Consider the following 22,410-nt stretch of genomic DNA (forward strand, 5'->3'; position numbering starts at 1 on the left):
ACAAACAATTATCCTCTATGTATTGGTAATGTATCTCAATTTCAACAATTCAAAAGAAACAAAAAACTTATAAACTTCAAACAAGTGCCTTTTACATGTGTACCATGTTTCAGGTAAAAATCTCCAAATGTTTTCCAAGTAATGCCGAACATTTTAGTTTTGCATACAAACACTGATGACAGTGGTGATGATGACACACAGGTCATTGCAGTAGGTCGAGCTTTGATTTTTAAAAAAAAAAAAGACAGGCTAGCAATTTAGACCATCTCACCTCTAGTGATTCCCTCCATAACGTTGATATGGATCCAGGATTTTATCAGGGGTATCTCCATCAGTTGTAAGGCCTTTAACACTGTCACATTGAACCAAACCTCTGGACTGAAAATACAAAATAATGTATAGTCATAAGCATTGCATTGACAGATACCCCCTATATGCCTTTGTTGTGTAGCATGGCCAATTTGGCTGAGAAAATCTAGTAATTATGAATGATAAATGAGGCAGTTTCATTGGTTCCGCAAGGTCAGACTTCTCCGGAAATCAAACTTTTACATATTCACAGACACTCATACTAATCCTGAAGAAAAAGTAGTCTGGCGAAAGCTCAAATTAAACTCAGTCAGCCTGATCACTACAATTTAAAAACCAGCCACATTGACCACAGGCCGGCGGAAACAAAAGACAGTACAGGGTTATTGAAGAGTATTTAATTGTAACATGCCATTTCACTGAAAGAAGAGCTGTCTCCCCTGCCTCATGCTTAATCACATAAACAAGATTTTGTCAGTCAATTTTCGAACGTTATGTTTGAAGTGTAAAGAAAAAAGTAATGTGGATGCTGATGATGTAAGGATTGCAGCAGATGATATATCTTCTGTTTTCTTCTGGGCCTTTTTCTAAGGATACAAGTCATTATTTAAACCTTAAACTGTTGTTTGTTTCAGAAAATGAAAATTAGAAACATTTTGTTTATTATAAATGTTTCCCTTCAGAAATGTGATAACTTATTTTTTACCTATAACATATGCTAAAAAGCAACAATATTGCAAAAAAATATTAGTTACCTACTAAATTGCTAAAAAAAGTAAGTTATTTCAGATTTTTGTACGAGTTTTGGTCTTCCATATTTAATTTACTTTACAAATTTACATTATAAATATGTTTTGCTAGAAAATTGCCAATGCTTGCAAGTCATCAGAATTGCCTGTTGTTATGAGAATTCTAATTTTCTTTTGGTAATGATTTAATACAGCAGATTGAAAATTAATGCGGAACTATGGACCACAAAGATTTGTAATTTCTGACATTCTGTTGTGAAACCTACTTTCAAGACAGAGTTAAACCTTCTTGCTAGACGGAGTAATTTCCATATTAGATATCGGATACAGCAACAAAACAACTTTTTTAATCAGATATCAAAGAATCTCTTGTGTTTTCAGTGTACTAAGTATTTCCTTGTCTGATGATTATGATTGTTATTCAAATCAATTCATTGGACACCAGAAGTCATTTACACATTGAAAACACTCTAAAGGGAAAATGGGAAAATGCCACCATTCAAATGTGTACTTCTGTTGGGTCTTGCTATTGTTGTTGCTGTTTGTGTTGTTGTTATTGAATGCTAAAATATAGTAATATAGTAAAACTGCGATCGCTCGAGGTCGCCAGGGACCGAGCCAAAACCTCGAGGGAACCGATGTTTCGAACGACCAGATTTTCAATTTTCCAGTTTGATATAAAATATCTTTCAGTGTATTTTAAGTTTGAAGACGTCAAACAGACTGTTTACTTAGACATCGATTATGTGTTGCTTTGTGGAAATGGCTAATATGTTCAAATGTTGACATAAACTAAATGTAAAACGCAAAAGAAAAAACAATAAATGAATAAACAGAAATGTTTATTTTAACAAAAAAGCACATTTTTGTAACAAGCAACATTTGAATGACAGTACATATTGTGGCATTAGTCAGATTTAACAGGGATGATAACAGAGCCAAGTTGCCAATCCTGAAAATGTCTGCGTGGGGTTCAGGGGGCCGCTTTAGGGTCCCGATGGGTCCAGGGCAGAGCCCTGGTGGGGGGACAAGGGGGAGGGCGAAGCCCCCCGAAGCTTTCCATATTTCAGGGATTCTAATACCCTTTTTTGCCTTAGAAAAGTGTTCAAGGAGTACACCTTTCGGTTTGGTAGATATAATCATGTTCAACACGAGACATCCACAATCAGAACAATTATCAAGAATCTTAGCAGTGAAGTTTAACACCTTTGTCTTTAAACAAAGTTAAATTTACTTTTTTTACCTGAAGTCACAGGCATTAGACAAGTACCTGACATTTTGGTTCAGTTGTCCACTTCCCATAAAACTCAACTGGCTATGATCAAATGCCTGTGTATGAACAGTCTACACTGTGGGATGTTTGATTTATAATAATGAACAACATATCAATTATCATGCTTGCAAATGTTCATTGTAAAAGTGGTATTTATTCAATTTTTATGTATCATTAGAGTATTTATTCAATTTTCTGCACATTTGATGAGAATATAATGTTATTAATTATTATATATATGATTCAAATTAATATCCAAACGGTACTTAAATGCTTTGGCAGCATAGCCGTTGTGGACATGGTGGACATTGATGTATTCTGGTCCTCAAGCCAGATTTTTCCCCCTCATGGTGTTACATGAGTCCAGCAGCACACAAACTAGATTGTCCCACGGCAGTTCAAGTCTCTCAACAGGCTTTCAAATTCTATGAAAATTGATTTAGAATCAGCCCTTGTGATTTTTAAGGAGGCCAAATGTCTCAACACTATTTCTTTCTCTAAAAAAGCTGCAACAGTTTTCTCATTGTTTGTGTTTGTTGACTTGTCTTAGTTGAAACAAAACAGAGATCCATTAACTCCTCCACATGTTCATCATTGAAATGGCTAGCCACTCCACTCCGTAAGTCATCTTGTATGATGCTGTAAACCTTTGAAGTTTTAATTCGCTGAGAGCTTTTGTATCTTGGCAAGTGTCACTACTACTGTGGTGCCAGGGAGCATGTTCAGCCATTAGTCCAAATAGTTCAGCCATAAGTCCAAGTATCATGGCCTCTGGATTGAATTGTCAGTCATTGACAGGAACAACTGGATGCACTGGCTGAGGTGTCTTTCATCCCTGACTTTTGTATCCATCAACATACCTGGATGGGGAAATACAAATTACAACTATAGAATTTAATTCTCCTCAAGAAGTTTTGTTGAACTGTCCATACATGCCATATCCCCCGGCGGGGGGAACAATCCCCCGGAATTTCAATCCATCCCCGGCGGGAGATAAAAATCCCCCGGAATTTAAAAAAAAACAACAAAAAAAAACAACAATTTTTAAATTTTACATCAGGCAATAATGACAAAGTGAAACCACAGTATATGAGTGAAACTCTCCAAAAGGAAACTTTTACAACAAGTGATCAATAAATTTGTAGTAATTATCAAAGGCAAAGAAATATTACACTTTTGGAAGGAAGAAATTAATAATATTTATTCTATTCTCTTATTGTCTGAAAGTCATCAAAGCTGATAGAATTAAGCACAATTTTTTTTAAGACTTTGGAGGAAGGTAAATTTAATTTAATTGTCTCGAAAACATATTTTTCCAATGACATATTTTGTTCTGCAAGTGCATTACAGTATGACATGACAGTGTATCATAAAAATATGATAAATCATGACATAAAATAATTCTTTATAATGAAAAAGTTTAGAGGTTTTCAAAGCAAACTATATGTGAATACATTTTTTCATACTTGCGTCTAAAAATACTTTAAAATTTCGCCAACTTAGACCTGCTAAAAAAATCCCCCTGAATACAACCAAAATCCCCCTGAATTTTCAGCCTTTTGAACAAATCCCCCTGAATGGTCTCCAGAAAATATGGCATGTATGACTGTCTCAAATAGAAAATAAAATGACTGCCTCCACGTAATTTATTTTACTACTACAAAATATTTCTTCATGTTTTTTTTTTAATTTGAACCAAACCAATTTTCACTTTAACCTCCCATTATGGTCAACACCACTTCTTATTGAGAACAATGCTTCAAACATGAGAATAATAAAGAAACGGTTTACAGCGTAAACTTCAATCGGCCAAATAAAAATCGATTATTATGACACAATCCGAATCGGGATGTCCGAAATAATGCTACATGTGCAAAATTCATTCTCAGTTTGATCACTTTCTATTTACTTAAAAATAAACGTTTCGGGAATTTCACTTAACAATAAATGGCAAATATACCCTTAAAATCGGCGATTCGATGTTTTTAGAAGTTGGTGGTGGTTGTTTTTTTCCAATTTTCCAATACCCGTTTATTCGTCTTCGTCGTCTGTCATATCCGGATACGACCATCCGGATACTGTCTTCTAGTCCCATCGGTAATTTCCGTAATCACCGGATGCTATCTTAACCAATCATATAGCTCGATTGCAAGGACGTAAATACCGTATTATATCATGTATAGGACGCTAGCATAGATAGGACGCAGGCAAAAAAATCGTTGAGAAAACGGGTAAAACCCCTTAATATATAAGATAGGACGCAGCGGAAAAATGTCAAAATCGGAGCCGAAAAATTGAGGTTGGTAAAGTATTTATAATATATATTGAAGTAAAAAAACAAACAAAAATTGTATAAAAGGCATATTTTGGTAAGTGTCTAGTGTATTTCGATAATAATCGTCGTATTTCGGTAATTAAACGTACACAACAATGATATATGTCTTGACATTTTGAGAACATTCACGCATAATATAAGACTTATACAAATGCTGTAATAGACTAGTTCTGACTGACAGTCAACCGTTGCAACCGTTGCATCTCCGGACATGCCCTCTGAATGACAGTCAACCGTTGCAAAACTGTGTATTGTCAAAACTAATGATTGTTTTGATAAGGCTTGTCGCTGCGCGGATTAAAGCATGTCAGCATAATTATTGCGTGTCGGTAATTAGCCTTGCCAGCAGAAGGCACCTCGGGTAAAGCGCGAACAAACAACAATACGGTATTACCATCGCAATAGTTCGTTCTATTGATGTTTTTCTAATGACAGACAGCGGGTGTTTTTCACACCTTCGCACATTTGAAAAGATTTGATAGTGACAATAATGCTACTTTGCGTTATGCACATTCCTTTATTATTTTTTTAAAACAGTAACATACAACAAAATGTTTTGTAAAATATCGAAACATTAAAATCATGAACAACGATTAATTGATAAATACCTCCTTTCCCGATTTTCCGTTGCCGTTATAACTCAATCCAGTTAAAGTGCTGACTCACTGAGTTTTTGTGAGTAGCGTCCCTTATGTAAAAAAGTAAACACTCGTGTTTGTTTTCAATTTATTTTTCAATAAATCATTTTAAAGTAAACTTTCAATATATTTCTGCGTGTGTTAACTTGCATGATTTAACCTATGTCAGTTGTTCACTTCGGTGACGCAGTACAGATACTTACTATTACCGCGTTCTTTCCCGGTCCGATATTTTCGACCTGAAATGGACTTGGAAAAAAACAGATGAAATTCTAATAGCATAGAAAGGACGCAGGCAATTTTTAAGACGGTAATTGGGGGTAAAAAAGTGCGTCCTATGCATGATATAATACGGTAGGTTCGTTAATTTCCAGCTTTACACTTCCGGAAAACTCACCTTTCGTACCCATATTGTTCGAACTGAGCTCGAATCGCTCCCTGTACCCCTCCCCCCCTAGAAAAAAAATCAACGGATTTACATTAATCTCAAAATCGATCCGTGAGGCCTTAAATCCGGAATTCCGGATTAATCCGGAATTTTATCATCCCTGATTTAAGTTTCGCAAAATCAAGGATTGTTGATTGGCGCATCTTGTCGGTTTCGCGAAACTGTTCAATCGTAATGTGACGTGACAGCATACAGAGCGTCTAAAGATCACGGTCAGCATCGGCAGTGAATTCAAAAAACCTTCTGACCACATCTAAAGCGTTAACTTCTCGTCATTAACTTCTCATAATTCTTATCTCAAATGCCCATATCAACTAATATCAGTGAAAAACGGTTTTTCACACCTAATCAAATTGCCTTTCAACTGTCATTGTAATTTTTACAACTTGCAAATTTTTTAACACCTAGCAATTGTTTGTTTATTTTGGAACACACATTCGGGAAAAAGTGCAAAATTATGTCCGAAATTATGTGCCATAAGGTTTTGTGCACGATTTTTGTACTTGGGACCGGGGATATTGCTTGACTGCTCGACATAATTAGGTTTCGATGCAGCGTGGGTATATTTTATATGAAAATAGAAGGAAAAAAATTTGGGACCAAGCTCCGACCTTGAGAGAACGCCGGTTCTCGAACAACCGCTTGTTTGAGGGAATGCAGTTTCACTGTAATTCCTGTATGCTAAACTTCCTCTCATCATGTTCTATCATAATGTATAAAATTTAATTAAATTGCATCCGATCATTTTCAAGTTATGCTCCGGACTAGAAAAAAGGAACAAAAAACATTACTCTGTAATAAGCTAAAATGGAGTTATGCTCTTGTACACTGCACTTCCTCTCATTTTATTCTATAACTATATGAAGTTTATTTAAATTCTATTTAGTAGTTTTCAAGTTATGCTCAGAAAAAGAAAAAACAGAGGGCAATAACTATGGAATGCAGAAACAGAGATTTACAGTTCATATACACTGCACTTCCTTATACTGTGCTTTACCATTGTGTGATGTTTTTAGATTCAATCTAGAAGTTTTCAAGTTATGCTTCAGACAAGAAAAGGTACTAAAGGGCAATAACTCTGTTATTAGCTAAAATAGAGTTATGGTTATATACATCCCTTCCTCTAATTGTGCTTTACCATTGTTATTTAGATTCCATTTAGTTCCCACATCAAACTTCGTTTGTCAGGAGTATAATTAAGTGGACATCCTTGCTAAAAATGGGCTTATGTATGTCACAATTATCATTAAGATGACCTTATTGTCGTCATTAGTTAAATCAACATGAACTTTAAATTGGATATAGTTTGAAGATTAACACAGAGTAGGCAATTTTGTGACTGTTCATGTCTTATGTGTTTAAGAAGGGTAGAACATTATCTCATTTACAATAAATCATTTTGAATTTTGTAGTAGATTAAGTGGCAATAAAACTACTTTAAACTGATATATTACAGAAACAATTCAGATTTTAAAATCTATGAACATTTTCGGTCATATACCATATCACTGGTGATGGGCAATCAGCTGGATATTCATGATTGATTATTGGATATCGGATGGACAGACTAACTAATTCATAAGATTAATCAATAATTATCAGAAAGAATAAAATAATACATTTTGTGTCATTTCGCATCTAGTTAGTATGTACTGGTTAAATCACACTTATTGCATGGATTAAGATTAAGATAAAATAAAGAAATGAAATATTTTTGTTGTTTGTAACTGCTCTAAGAAAGTACTGCTTGTGGTGTTCAAACCCAAAACCAATTGGGAGAGAGGCGGACACCTGTAGAACAACACCAGTCTCAAGGTGTAAGGAGATCTCAATATTTTGAAAGAATTTAAAATCAACTGGCTTCAATTTTTTGTCTGAGATTTGTTTTCTTCAAGATGAAACAGGGAGGTGTCAGCTACATGTATTTTGCTTCTTTGTTTTATCAAGTTTTAAATCATTTAATTGTAACTTCATTTCCTGGAAATATGCTTTGTCGGATGCCACTGATAAACTACTGCACTATGATTCAATGTGAACCGTGAGCGATTAGGCTATGAAAATCTTGCAATCATAAATAATTTATGTTCATTAATATTTTGTTCTGCAGTGAGGAACCAATGCGGAACATGCACAGACACTCATACTGATGTTTTCTTGTAGAAAAGGTATTCTGGTGAAAGTTGGTTTTGAACTCAGTCTGCAGGATCATTACAAATTTTAAAAGAGTTGATGAAACTTGCCTACAGAGACAACTGACAGTTCAGGGTTATTGAAGAGTATTTAGTTATAACATGCCATTTCATTGGAAGAAAAGTTGTCTCCCCTGCCTCATGCATATTCATATAAAGAAGATTTTGTCAGTATATTTTCCAACCGTATTTATGAAGTGTGATGGAAGAAAATTTCCTGGCTGCCAACGATTATAACACAATATGGTGACAGTTTAAAACATAAAGCATTGGTTTCCTCAGGTAGAATGATTATAACAAGAGTCGTCGTAAGACAGCGCGCTCGACTACGCCGCTTTGACTTAAAATACAATAAAGATGTAATAATACCAAGTTTGGTCTCTTTATGTCAAACCTTACTAAAATTATTCGATACATAAGGTGACTTTGATACTTCCCTCCCACCAGCCTGCCCAAACAATGACACAAGTCATTCAAATAACTTGATTTCCCATTATGAAAATGTGGTTAAGAATATACAAATATGCCTTTCAAAGAAAATAAAAAAAATAAAAAAAAATAAACAGAGTTATGTTTCTTGTTAAAAGATGGTCGTAAATAATTTTGAATTTTATTAAGTGCATTCAATGAACGGTATAGAAGTTTTTTTATTAAAATCCCAACTTGCCCTTAACTTTTACTTGCCTCAAACTTTAACCTAAGTAAATCAGGGGCAAAACTTGTATTAAGGATATGGAGTTACCGGTATGTAACCTCATTGGGTGATGGTCCTGAACAATTGTGTGAAGTATTAAGTCAATTGAATGAAGGGTATAAAAGTAATTAAACAATATCCCAACCTGCCCTAAAACTTTAACCTAAGTTCCATAGTCAATCAGGGGCCATAATTTGTATAAAAGATAATATGGAGTTATCTAACTTCATTATGTGATGGCTCTGAACATCTGTGTGAAGTATTAAGTCAATTGAATGAATGGTATTGGACTTTTAAGTGAAAATCCCAACTTGCCCTAAAACTTTAACCTACCCTAAAACTTTAACCTAAGTCAATCAGGGGCCATAACTTGTATTGAGGATAATATGGAGTTATGTAACCTCATTGTGTGATGGTCCTGAACAACTGTGTGAAGTATTAAGTCAATTGAACAAAGGATATAGAAGTTATTAATAAATATTCCAACTTGCCCTAAAACTTTAACCTAAGTTCCATAGTCAATCAGGGGCCATAATCTGTGTAAAGAATAATATGGAGTTATCTAACCTCATCATGTGATGGCCCTGAACATCCGCGTGAAGTATTAAGTCAATTGAATGTAGGGTATTGGACTTAAAACATTAAATCCCACCAAAAAACAGTTTGTTTAATTAAAAATATTAATTTCAGAAAACTTATTTATTAAATTCTATCTCTCATGTATAATGTCTAAGAAAAATGTTAACAAATTAATGTTATATGCCAAATTTAGCTATCATTCCAAAAAATGTGTCATGCAGAAAGTGAACAAATTGGACTTTAATAATGTCATACATAGATTATAGATACATTGTTCCATAGAGTTAAACAATTTCCTTGAACCAGGTTACCAGGTAGGCAAATCCAATGGAAAATATGGTAACAACAATGTGTACCGGTACTTGAATCCCATAATACTGTGAATTTTTACCCTTTGTTCAAGTTGTACGTTTTATTGTACATGTAGTTTATTCCAAACCAAGAAAACAGTGGACTTATAAGTTAGACTCATCCATCATGTCTTTCAGTCAAAAAAGTGCATTAAGTAAGCCAGATTTATTGCTTTGCAATGCATGCCCATATTTTCTCTGGCTTTTGAATGGCTATTTGACTTGAGTTATGGCCAACGTTAAGGTTTTTGCACTATCAAGATGCGGACAATGACACAAAGGGGATGACAATAACTTTGAACAAGAGCTGAGACAGCGTGCTCGACTATTCCCCCGCTTTTCGGTGTATGGATTGAAAAGTTTTGGCGAAACATGCATGGATCACTGTTAGATTAGATTTCAATGCAATACATGATGTGCTGAGATATTTACATAAATTGAATTTAAAAGTATTTGAGGTGGTACGCAAACATTAATGAAAATTCTAAGTCAGAAAGGGGCATAATTTGTCAAAATGCTCAATACAGTGACCTCCTCCTGTGTACAGGATGGGGGCATGATGGTGAACAAGTGTGCAAAGTTTCAAAGCCAGATGTCAATGGACATTGAAAATATTTGAGGTGGTACGCAAACTTTAACGTAAATTCTAAGTAAAAAAAAGGGGCCTAATTTTGTCAAAATGCTTGATAGAGTTACCTACTCCTGTGTACAGGCTGGGGGCATGATGGTGAACAAGTGTGCATAGTTTCAAAGCCATATGTCAATGGACTTTTAATATATTTGAGGTGGTACAAAAACTTTAACATAAGTGATTACGCCGACGCCAACACTCGGGTGACTAGGATAGCTCTCTTTATTCTTCGAATAGTCGAAAAGGACAAGCTAAAATGTTGCACATGTTTTCTTAAACCAATAAAAAACCTTCATGAGTAAGTGAAATTCCTCTGCACTCCCCATACAAGAGCTGTCACAAAAAATGTGCGTTCAAATATTCTGTTGCTTTTTAGATTATGGATTTCAGTTTTGGTAAAATATGTATGTTTCACTTTAAAATTAGATTACATGCAAAACATTAATCAGAATTTGCATAATAAAGTGATATAATTTGCATTATATGCAAAGTTGAGTTATCTAACTTGATTAATTAAGTAAGTTATATAGTTGGGAACACATCAGACAAGTTTCAATGCAATACATGGTTTATTTGAGGAAAAAATTATTTAAATGGTGTTACCTTAACCAGAGTTTTTTTTAAATGCAAAGTTATTTTACTTGATTAATTAATGAGGTTGGATGGTTGAGTATCATTACATAAGGTCTCAATGCAATACATCCCATAGTTACTCAGATATTAAATTCTAAGTCAACTAATATTGGGACATTTGGTTAGTGGATTTATTATATTAAAGCTGCACTCTCACAGATTGAACATTTTGACTTTTTTTTTTATTTTTTGTCTTGGAACGAGCCAATTTTTGCGAAACTCCATGAAAACTAGTTAAATAAGACTGCTGACAAAAAATAAGATGGCAGATTTTTGTATTTAAGTTAAAAAATTGATGTTTTATGCATTTTTCTTAAACTGTAAAGTAACAGTTTAGGCCATGAAATATTAATTTTCGAACAGAAATATGAAAATCTATGATCAGATTTTTTGTCAGCAATCCTATATCATTGGTTTGCAGATATTTATGCAAAACTTTGCTCTTTCCAAGACAAAAAATAACAAGAGGCACATCAGTGCCTGTGCTCCACTGGCCAAAAGGTTCAAGCAAAGACCACCTAACGAACATTTTCGTCAAGTTTCATAGAAATACAATCATCAATTTTTGAGGAGAAGTTATTTAAAAAATTTTTTTTACTTTAATAGCTCTGGCTGCCATGTTGTGCAGTGGACCGAAATGATTTGGGCAATTTGAGTAAAGGAGCACCAAACAAACATTTCTGTCAAGTTTTATCGAAAAAAGGTCATCCGTTTCGACGACAAGTCGTATAAAGTTTTTTTTATTTTTTAGCTCTGGCAGCCATGGTGTGCAGTGGACTGGAACCATTTAACAAATTTTGGTTAATGACCTCCCAAGGAACATTTCTGTCAAGTTTCATCAAAATCTGATCATCGGTTAACATTTAATCTGAATAGATTATGAAGCAAATATCTAACCTGAACAAGAACTGACGAGATAGAATCAACTTGGTGTTTCACTTACACTTTTCGGCCATTTAAGTTACTAAAAATAGCTGTTTCATAAACTTTCAGAATGTCACTTAAACGAAAATTAATGTTCAGTCTATATATACTTTCCTATGTATAAATGTAAGGTTTTTAAATTGATCTTTTTGTGAGAACTTTATGCTTATATGTTTACTCATAAATTATTATTGTTTAAAAATTATTTAAAGATGCTATAGGTGAAAAATTAAGACATTATTTTTTTTTCTATTAAAGGGAGGTAATTCAGTAGTAAAATGTAATCAAAGCTATTAAAGCATGGCATTTCTTTTCTAACCATGTTGATATTATTACAGTCTATTCAAGCAAGATGCCTTTTGTTTTTACATAGTACCCATAGGTTCTGAAAAACAAGGAGCACTATTCCCAACAGAAGGATGTCACTCCCTATCACTGCATGAGCATCATAATAAAGAAATGTTTACTCAAACTGCAAGCGGACTAGTAAAATATGCCATTATGTTAGTCCAACTGGCTAGTAGGTTAAAATGTTTTTCGTGAAGACTGCGGACGAGAAGTCCTTAAAGGTTTTTCTATTTTTAACTCTCGCAGCCATGTTGTGCAGCGGACCGGAACCATTTGGGCAATTTTGGTTAAAGGGCATCCCGATGAACATTTATGTAAAGTTTCATCAAAATCTGATAATCGGTTTCTGAGAAGATGTAGTTTAACGTTTTTTTCTATTCTTAGCTCTGGTGCCCATGTTGTGCAGCAGACCAGAACTGTTTGGGCTATTTTGGTTAAGGACTACCCAAGTAACATTTCTGTCAAGTTTCATTGCAATACGATCATCGGTTTCTGAGGAGAAGTCGTTTAAAGGTTTTTCTATTTTTACCTCTGGGGGCCATCTTGTGCAGTGGACCGAAACCATTGAAGCAAATTTGATAAAGGACCATCCAAGGAACATTTCTGTTAAGTTTCATCAAAATCTGATCATCGGTTTCTGAGAATATGTTCTTTAAAGGTTTTTCTATTTTTATGCCCTGGCAGCCATGTTGTGCAGCGGACCGGAACCATTTGAGCAATTTTGGTTAAGGACCACCCAAGGAACAATTCTGTCAAGTTTCATCAAAATCTGCCTATCCGTTTCAGAGGAGATGTCGTTTAAAGATTTTGCTATTTTTAGCTGTGGCGGCCATATTGTGCAATGGACCAGAACCATTTGAGCAATTTTAATAAAGGACCACCCAAGGAACATTACTGTCAAGTTTCATCAAAATCTGCCGAACCGTTTCAGAGGAGATGTCGTTTAAAGATTTTGCTATTTTTAGCTCTGGCGGCCATATTGTGCAATGGACCGGAACCATTTGAGCAATTTTGGTAAAGGACCACCAAAGGAACATTCCTGTGAAGTTTTGTCAAAATCCGCTTATCAGTTTCAGAGGAGATGTCGTTTAAAGTAAAAGTTTATGCACGCACGCACGCACGCACGCACGCACTCACGACGGACAATCTGTGACGACATAAGCTCCATGGCCTTCGGCCAGTGGAGCTAAAAAAGTTGTAAAAATGGTAAATCTGTGAGAGTGCAGCTTTAAAGTTTACATCATGGGGAAAAATGATTTTTATAATTTAGCTCTAGGGTCTCAAAAGACAGCGTGCTGGTATGTCTAATAGGACATTAGGTAAAAAAAAAAAATTTAAATCTAAAGAAATTTATATTAAATGAAACCATCCTAACTGAAGTTAACCCAATTTTTCCTTCGATTCCTAGTATTCTCATCTATTTTTCATTAACAAAACTGGTATTTTTCTTGGAATTATTTCGAATTATGCCAAAATGTTCTGCAGTTTAAGAGCCAAAAAAGGCTATATAAGTGAAGTGCTGAGCCAATATCAAATTGCAGCTTTTCTGTATTTGTCTTATCTTTGCCTTAAGGCTTTCCTCCATAAACAAAATAACTAGATTACCCAAAATTATGGCACAGTCTTGACTTTTATCTTAAGGCTTCATTTAATTGTCATGAAATCACACGTGTATCATTGTCAGGACAGAAATAGCTTTTGCCCTAAAGTTTCAGCAAATCGTGCTCAGCTTATATAATACTGCTGATAAAAACAGTCATATAGCAAACTCTTTCTACAATCTCCAAGCTAAATTTATGAATTAACATTGTCAATGCTATGAAATATGTTGCTACTATCTTTAAAGGGACCAGATGGTCCAAAAATCGGCAAATACAGTATTTCCTCAAAACAAGCTCAGATTGTCAATACAAGCTACTGAATGGCCGAAAATACTTAATTTTCATGATTTAAAAAATAAACGCAAAAATCATGTCACCCAACACATGCTCTCAGCTGAATTTCCCCTTTTCAAAATTAGTGTGGAATGATTTCCGTGTTTAAAAAAAGCGTGGAATGATTTCCCTGTTTAAAAATAGCGTGGAAAGGGATTTACTGAACACTTTAACCTGTCAATAATTCAGTTTAAGCAAACTCTTTGTCGTTTTTCAGCAGTATAAATCTTCTTCAAAAGTTTCTATCAATCATTTTTATCACTGATGTTTCTGCTTCGTTGCACCGTCGGTCATTTTTTGAAGCCATGAAGTGTGTATATTTAGCATGTGAAAGTCAGGTTCTGAGTGTCAATAAATATACCATCACCATTTTTAAACTTACTTGGACTAACAGAGAAGAAAATCTAATTTATTTTTTTGCAATTGTATCATCTGGTGTCTATTCCCTTAAAGGTAGACAGAAAACTATACAGTTAAAATCATTACATGTTCATGAAAACAGCAGCATCTGGTGATGAACTATGACAGTGTCACAGCTTTCACTTGATGTACTGTAGTCACTGAGAGTAAAATACAATAAGGCACCAAAGAATAAGTAACATAATGTTACAACTTGAGGACATTTCATGCATAATAATATTTTTTGAACTTATCCCTTTAGGCCACAACAAATTGATCATTTGTTCGTCGGATTTGCCGCACCTAAAATTCGAAAAACGAAAAAAAAATACAAAAACCTTTTTTTTTGCGCCCGCACTTACTACTTGGCCGCGCATATTATTTATTTTATTTTTTACTTCTGAATTTCCTCTATTTTCTGAAGTTTTTTTACTTAAAATTTGAACCTGCAACGTCGACTTCGCCTTTTTTTGAAGGTATTTCCATGCTTTACATTCTCCGCGAGCAAACTTTTCTCGTGTCAGGACAAAATCAGGTCCGGGTAACCGCAAAACAGCCGATATTTGTTGACAGTCTTTTTTGTCGGGAATATTTTGCAGGACGCACCGTTGTTATCTATTTCCGGTATTTATTTGCAGGATACTTTCAGTTTTCGTACACATATAAAAATACACATTTTTAATTGAAAATCAGTGTCACAGTCAATGGATTATAGTCTTCAGTAAACAACAACAGTTTCACAGCGTCGAAGGCAATAATTATTTATGTGTGTTTTAAGTAATTCATTGTTTGTACTCAAAATTTAGTGTTAAATAATAACTTTATCAGATTTTGAGTGCAAAATTTATATTAAAATACACGGACACTCGACTTAAAACAAATGAACATGTTTTCGTGAGTTATTTTTTAAATTCTAAAATGCATTTCTCAGTTTAATACTCGTAATTGATAAAAATAGAAGGACTTGTAAATGTTTCAGAAACAGTCTGTATTTATGCACCATTCAATTGTAGTCCAAATAATTGTACGTTGACGGATTTTTTATAGATTTTTGATATGGCAAATCCTTCACGTACAAATTGTTTAGTATCAAAAGTGGGTAGTTGTTCCGATCAGGATTCCGGGTTAAAGCATATAGCGTCTATAAAATATCATAAAAACAAGAAATATTACCAGATAATGTTATTTTATATTAGTTCCGTACACAATTTTTTTTTTATCCAACTTATAATTATGAATTTGACGGCTTTTCTTCTTTTCATTCTGTCAAAACATAACGATATATACATGAAGGGCACCTGCAAGGCTTCAGGGCACAGTTTTAAATCGCTCGGAACATTTCGGCCATGGCCGAGTTGTTACGATTGTATAACGAGGTCTATCTCGAAGCTTTGTCGGAGGAGGCCGAGTTATTACGATTGTATCGAGTTGTTCCCCTTCGCATAATTGTTATCTGTGTCAGTCAACTTTCGTTTTATTGGAAAGGTAAACAACTTGTTTTAATGCATTAAATGCTTGTTTAGTGCAAAATAACATTTCACTTACATAGCAAAATATGAAAATAACTCTTTATGATCAATTTCAACCATAAAATACTTCACTTAAAACAATTTCAATATTTTTAAAACACCCCCGTTTTTTGCACATTCCCGTTTAGACGTTAGGGATTGGAAGAATCCCGTATAACACGTCTATTATTTTAGACTACATTCAATTGTAACCATGCCCCCCCCCCGGGGTTGGCTGGACCGAAAGTCAAAGTCCCCTCTATTCCCTGGACCTTGGGGGTCGTGGTTACAATTGACTAGTGCATTACACATACATGTACAGTATAAAAATAACATCAGTAAAATCAGAAAATAAAACCTTTTATAAGTAAAATGACTGTTTTAATTTTCTCAATTCTTTGTTCTTATCCAGTTGTTTTCTTTGATCGATTTGTAGTAAAGTGGCCTGTTATTAAAGTGGCCTGTTTCTTACGGGCATTGAAGCTATGGAGGGTGTCATGATTTTTTTTTTCAAGGCACGGACCTATAAACCATTGGTTCGTGGTAAAGGCGAGGTCTTGAACGGGAAACATCTTTATTCCACCACCTGCTCTAATATAATGACCGGTGCCACATTTGCAGATTTGTTTAATACTGCTTCAATTGTGTTGTCCCGCAATTTAATCGGCAGTGTCTTAAGTAATAGTAAAGCACTGGATCTTATTGCCATTTGTTATATATTGTGACAGATTTTCATGTGATACAATCAAAACCTTTTCATTTATATTTAAACTAAGAACCTATGTTTGCAATTAAAAAGCATTTCTTGACATATTGCATGATAAATTTAGTAAGAAATAAACTTTTTGATTTTTATTTTATTTTTCGCCTTGCGCTCGCCTCTGAATTGCCTTAAATTTAAAAAAAAGTATTTTAATTTTTTTTTCGCTCGCTCGCTCCTACTTTTTTTGGGCAAAATCCGTAGAACAAACGATCAGTTTGTTGTGGCCTTATATATCTTATATGTAACAATTTAACTATAAATTTTTATACTTATAGAATAAGTACTTCTTCAATAATGATACGGCATCAAAACTACTTACGTGTCATTAAAAGAAATAGTTGCTTTGGTGATGTGAGGGAATGGCACTTCCATGGACATATGTAGGACAGCCTGCAAGGTGCCCTTGACTTGTAACTCTTCCACGGCCACATCGAAATGAAGTCCAACCCTGGAATGTATATCAGTGTGTCACTACATTTTCCCCCTTACGATTATTTAAAAACACGTTTGCATATAATAACATAAGTTTGCAGGAACTATTTTTAGTTAAAACCAGTAAATTATTTACAATTGACTTTTTAGAAAAGACCTTTGATGAAATACTGCATTATTTATGAGAGCTGCCTGCCTGTTTAATGTTTTTGCTTACACTTTTTGACTTGATGAGAAATTGGGTCCGATTTCTCAAACTACTTAAGTCTATTATAACATGAATAAGCTCGCTGTTTTTGTTCTTCTATAATTTGCAAACTATTTACTTTATTTGTATTAGTGTCCATTTTTGCTAACTTGACTCTAAGTTTTGAGGATTTGAGCTATAACCTTCACTCAGTCAGCAAAACAGAAGCATTATACGACAAACCCCTACCTTTCACCGCCTGCTCTGGCCCGAAACACCATTCGAAACTCATCACATCTGGATGACATGTCCGCCTCAAGTACAATCTGGAATGTGGACATCTTGTGCAACCCTGCTGGTGGCTGGGCAATGTTTGACCAACACGCTGGTTTAAACCCCGGTACGCCATCTGAACACTCAAACGCCTTGATGCTTCGGAAACTGGGAGTTATGTCACCGAATGTAAACCCTATCACTTCCAAATGGCCTATTAACAAACAAGATGTCAATATCAGTGGCTTTGAAATAGATACATCACTTACACAATGAAATTATACACCAGAGCTAAAACACAAGTGTATAATTTCAATCACAAAGGTTGTGGGCGATGTAAATGTTTTGTACCATGTACCATGGACATGTAGTCAAGGAAAACAATTTTTAACTACCTTGCAGTACAAGTGAACAGCGTTGTAATTTATCACACATTAGTTATTGAACAGTTAAGCTCGTTAACTAGCAGGCAGTATAACTGAACAGTGTTGTAATTTATCACACATTAGTTATTGAATGGTTAAGCTCGGCCTACTTCCTGCAGTTCAGATATGGTACTTAAGGCATAAACCAAAACAAACGAAACACTCTTAACATGGTACAATATCATATGATACCTTTAAAAAACGCATTGAGAAATGGTTGGTATGTCAATGCAGGTTAAGCACATATATAGATTAAACAATGATTTACTGAATCTGGTTTTCACTAGGTTTTGCCAAAAAGCTATGCAAAACTAAGATATATATTATACCTATAAAAGATGGCTTGACTGTGACTAAGCGCTCGTTTATTCTCCGTTTCACAAGGTCTTCTATACTAACAGAGCTGAAGACCCACCTGCAAAAACAAACAATGACTAAGAATTATCAAAGCATTTTTGATGTGACATCTACTATTTGTTGCTATGATAGTTTTTTCGTAATAATGACAGTGAAAGCCAAAATTGTCCATCAAAATGTTGATAAAATATAAAAAGCTATATATTTTTTTAGTTGTTTTTTTAGCGTTGCATTGTTGGGAAATGTTGGGTTCAACCTACTCTGTGTACAAAAGGCTAAGAACTTTTTGGCCATAAGTCCAGTGAGGTTACATATTAAGTACAGGGTTACAACATTATGTTTGTCATATTTCCCATCAATCCATCAAAATTATCATGTACTCGAGAGACTGTATTTTCATTGTAAGGCCTGGGAGAACAAAAGTGTTAAACATTCATCCACATTGTTTGGGGAGGGGTGTGGAAATGTATTATTGAGTTGCATGATCAAATTTTGGCACTGTTTCCTATGTATTGTTTTGAACAGGGGCAGCAGGTGACGAGAATCTAAAACTAAGTTTTCTATGGCCTTGGAAGAGAATGTACAAACTTAAGTTAATCAATCACTTATTAGTATAAATACATATCATAAACTACTGACCAGTCAAAACAAATTGACATTTAATTAGAACTAATTACACATCAGGCAACAGTAATCAACAGTAATATATCATTACAGCGAATTTCTCCTGGGTTCCTTGTTAGTAGTTCAATTTAATGGACAGTCTGCCAAGCTTCTATCATTAAACCAACACAAAATTGACCACAAAGGTCACCAGCCAATTTATTAGACAGAAATGAAAACATCAAACTAGATCTTAAGGGAGTTTCGTTTATAGAACGGCAAACATGAAATGTCATGAAGATTCAAAGTTTATGCATTGGATTTGAATTAAAATATAAACATTGCAATAGTTAATTAAAAAAAATGAAAAGAAATCAAAAGTTGGTGGTGGCTGCTGAGCTGAAAAGGCAGAACACAAGGAGGACTGGTCTATATAAATTAGCCTTTAAAGCGGTTAAATTAACTAGATCCCTCAGTTCTTTAACATGCCCAGTGTAAAGCAGTGATACACATAAGAAAAGTTACTTGGTATAAACTGAACTGAGGTGCAACCCTTAAAAATTGATGCCAGGCGAGGGAGCTACGGGAACCAGTTTAAGCAACTTTGGAGAGACTATGGCATGGCTAGAGTTTAGACCCTGATCCCCGGCACAAGTAGGAGACACTCTACCATTGACCATGACATTGACCATATCGGGGAATACTGTTAATGATATACTTTCCATATATGCTGCAACCATTCCTTACTGTCCTCTTGTAATCTAAAAAGTGCATATTAAATAAATGCTTACAATACATTACAAACTATGTAATAGTTAAGGTTTATATTTGGTTTTCTAAAAAATTTAGTTGGCAGGCAGGTTGCAGCCTTGCGCTGACTTATAGTTAAAATGATTAACAATAAATGCTAACTTTCTTAGCAACTTTCATGCAAGGCAAACCACAAGCTTCCAAATAACTCAGTTAGTAAAAGTTATAAAACCAATAAATGACTAAATGGAAATTAGGTGGTTGTAATCAGCTAATGGAGTTTTAGTTGTCAGAGCTCTTCTAATTGATAACAAGAGCTGTCACAGAGACAGCGCGCTCGACTATTCCGTCGCATTTTAGTGTAAGGATTGAAAAGTTTTGGCGAAACATGCATGGATCACTGTTAATGTGGTTACATGCAAAATTTTAACCAGAATTTTAAGTGTAATAATAAATGGCCATTATTTTAACAACTCAGTTATCTTACTTGATTATTCAATTAGGTTGGGTGGTTGAATACCATCGTATAAAGTCTCAATGCAATACATCAAGTAGTTGCTGAGATATTATCCTAAGTGTCCTAACATGCAAGACCTTAACCAGAATTTCTAAGTAGCTTAATAAAGGGGCAAAAATTATATAATATGAAAGATAGAGTTATCTTACTTGATCAAATAAGAAGGTAAAATGGTTGGGAGCCTGTGTGTAAAGTTTCAATGCAATACATGATGTATTTGCTGAAGCATTGACTTAAAAGTGTTTACATGCAAAACCTTATCCAGAATTTCTTTGTTGAATAAAAAAGGGGCCATTATTTGCATTAAATGCAAACTAGAGTTATCTTACTTGGTTATTTAAGTAGATTGGATGGTTGAGTACCATTGTATCAAGTCTCAATGCAATTCATCCAGTAGTTGCTGAGATATTAACCTATGTGTGCTTACATGCAAAACCTTATCCAGAATTTCTGAGTCGAATAATAAAGGGCCATTATTTGCATTAAATGCAAACTAGAGTTATCTAACTTGGTTAATTAAGTAGGTTGGATGGTTGAGTACCATTGTATCAAGTCTCAATGCAATACCTCAAGCAGTTGCTGAGATATTAACCTATGTGTGCTTGCACGCAAAACCTTAACCAGAATTTCTAAGTCAAATAATAAAGGCCTATTACTTGCATTAAATGCAAACAAGAGTTATCTAACTTGGTTAATTGAGTAGGTTGGATGGTTGAGTACCATTGTATCAAGTCCCAATGCAATACCTCAAGTAGTTGCTGAGATATTAACTTGTGTGTGCTTGCACGCAAAACCTTAACCAAAATTTCTAATTCAAATAATAAAGGCCTATTATTGGCATTTAATGCAAAGTAGAGTTATCAAACTTGGTTAATTAAGTAAGTTGGATGGTTGAGTACCATTGTATAAAGTCTCAATGCAATACCTCAAGTAGTTGTTGAGATATTAACCTATGCGTGATTGCACGCAAAACCTTAACCAAGGGGTGACACCAACGCAGATGCCGACAGATGCCGACGCTTTGGTGAGTAGTATAGCTCTCCTTATTCTTTGAAAAGTCGAGATAAAATGTAAATCTGATAATTGATCCCATCGGTGGAGTCTCAATTGAGTCTGAACACAAATTTACTTTGGAAGTATTTCAGTGTCTTTAAGCCATTAAATCAGAAAAATAGAAATGCAGTGGTATTTTTCAGCACCATTGCCTTCTGAAAAAGTATAAATTTTCCCCTGACCAGGTAAAATAATCCCTTTTTTTTTTAGGAGCATTGACCTCTGAATATTCAGCAATTGCAGCAATATAGTCTTATGTATGTTGAATAAAAGGTTTAAAGATGAACATTATATGACTTGTGTTAGTTTTATTCCCGTTTTTTGCTACATTCCCTTAAAAGTGGAAGAGGCACTGAAATGTTTAACCCCCTTAATTTTATCTGATAATCAACTGTTTCATTCCAACACAGAAGTTTTCTATAACCCTATAATCCTAGGTAACTGTAATTGTAAACATATAACCAAGCTATTTACTACAGAATTATTACAAGACTATAAACCATCATCGGGGAAAACTGCAACAATTTGCCAAAACAATTAGGTAGCTTTTTCAGCCAATAAATACATTTATATAGGCTAGTAATGAATGAACTATAGCTTCTTCAGATATTGTGGCAAACATCATGAGCAACTTTAAAGGTACTTTCTCATGTTTTTGGATCAAAACTTAGTTTTCCAATAAATCATCTGAAAACACTTTTTCTATCATTATTTCACTCTATGATATTGAAGTTGCAGAATTATTTTTTTTTAGTACAAAAAGTGCTTTGGTTTAAGTGGGGTGCAAACCAACATGTGTTATTAGTCAAGAAAAAATAGAAAACCGACGCCTAGACAACAACTGGCCACCAGGACTTTTACAAAAGATGTAGATATCTTGACCTCTTAACAATACATTGATAACATCACTGGATAATGTCAATCAACCAATAACGCAACAACAAAACAGTAATTGTGATTATAAGCTTTGTTAACTCTTATAAAAATTGTGGTCCTCAAAGACAATATTTGAGCAAACATCAACATTTGCTGAAATGTTCCAGCTTTTGGCATCTTAGTTTTAATTTAACACTCCTAATGATTTGACACACAAAACAGTGCATTTCACA

The 22,410-nt window shown here is 34.4% G+C and overlaps 1 protein-coding gene across 7 annotated transcripts in view; it reads right to left on the bottom strand.

The window, feature by feature from the left end:
* LOC128208010 (uncharacterized) overlaps positions 1 to 22,410 on the bottom strand; it is a 65,844-nt gene that overhangs the window by 38,057 nt on the left and 5,377 nt on the right. For all 7 annotated transcript variants that reach the window (XM_052911284.1, XM_052911281.1, XM_052911279.1 and 4 more), the window contains exons 2-5: positions 18,351 to 18,436; positions 17,573 to 17,810; positions 17,024 to 17,152; positions 272 to 378 (exon numbers count right to left, since the gene is read on the bottom strand). In XM_052911284.1, coding sequence (XP_052767244.1) covers positions 272 to 378; positions 17,024 to 17,152; positions 17,573 to 17,810; positions 18,351 to 18,436 — 560 coding nt within the window. The remainder of the gene's footprint in view (positions 1 to 271; positions 379 to 17,023; positions 17,153 to 17,572; positions 17,811 to 18,350; positions 18,437 to 22,410) is intronic.

Source organism: Mya arenaria, chromosome 11, assembly GCF_026914265.1.
Source record: "Mya arenaria isolate MELC-2E11 chromosome 11, ASM2691426v1".
Taxonomy (NCBI): domain Eukaryota; kingdom Metazoa; phylum Mollusca; class Bivalvia; order Myida; family Myidae; genus Mya; species Mya arenaria.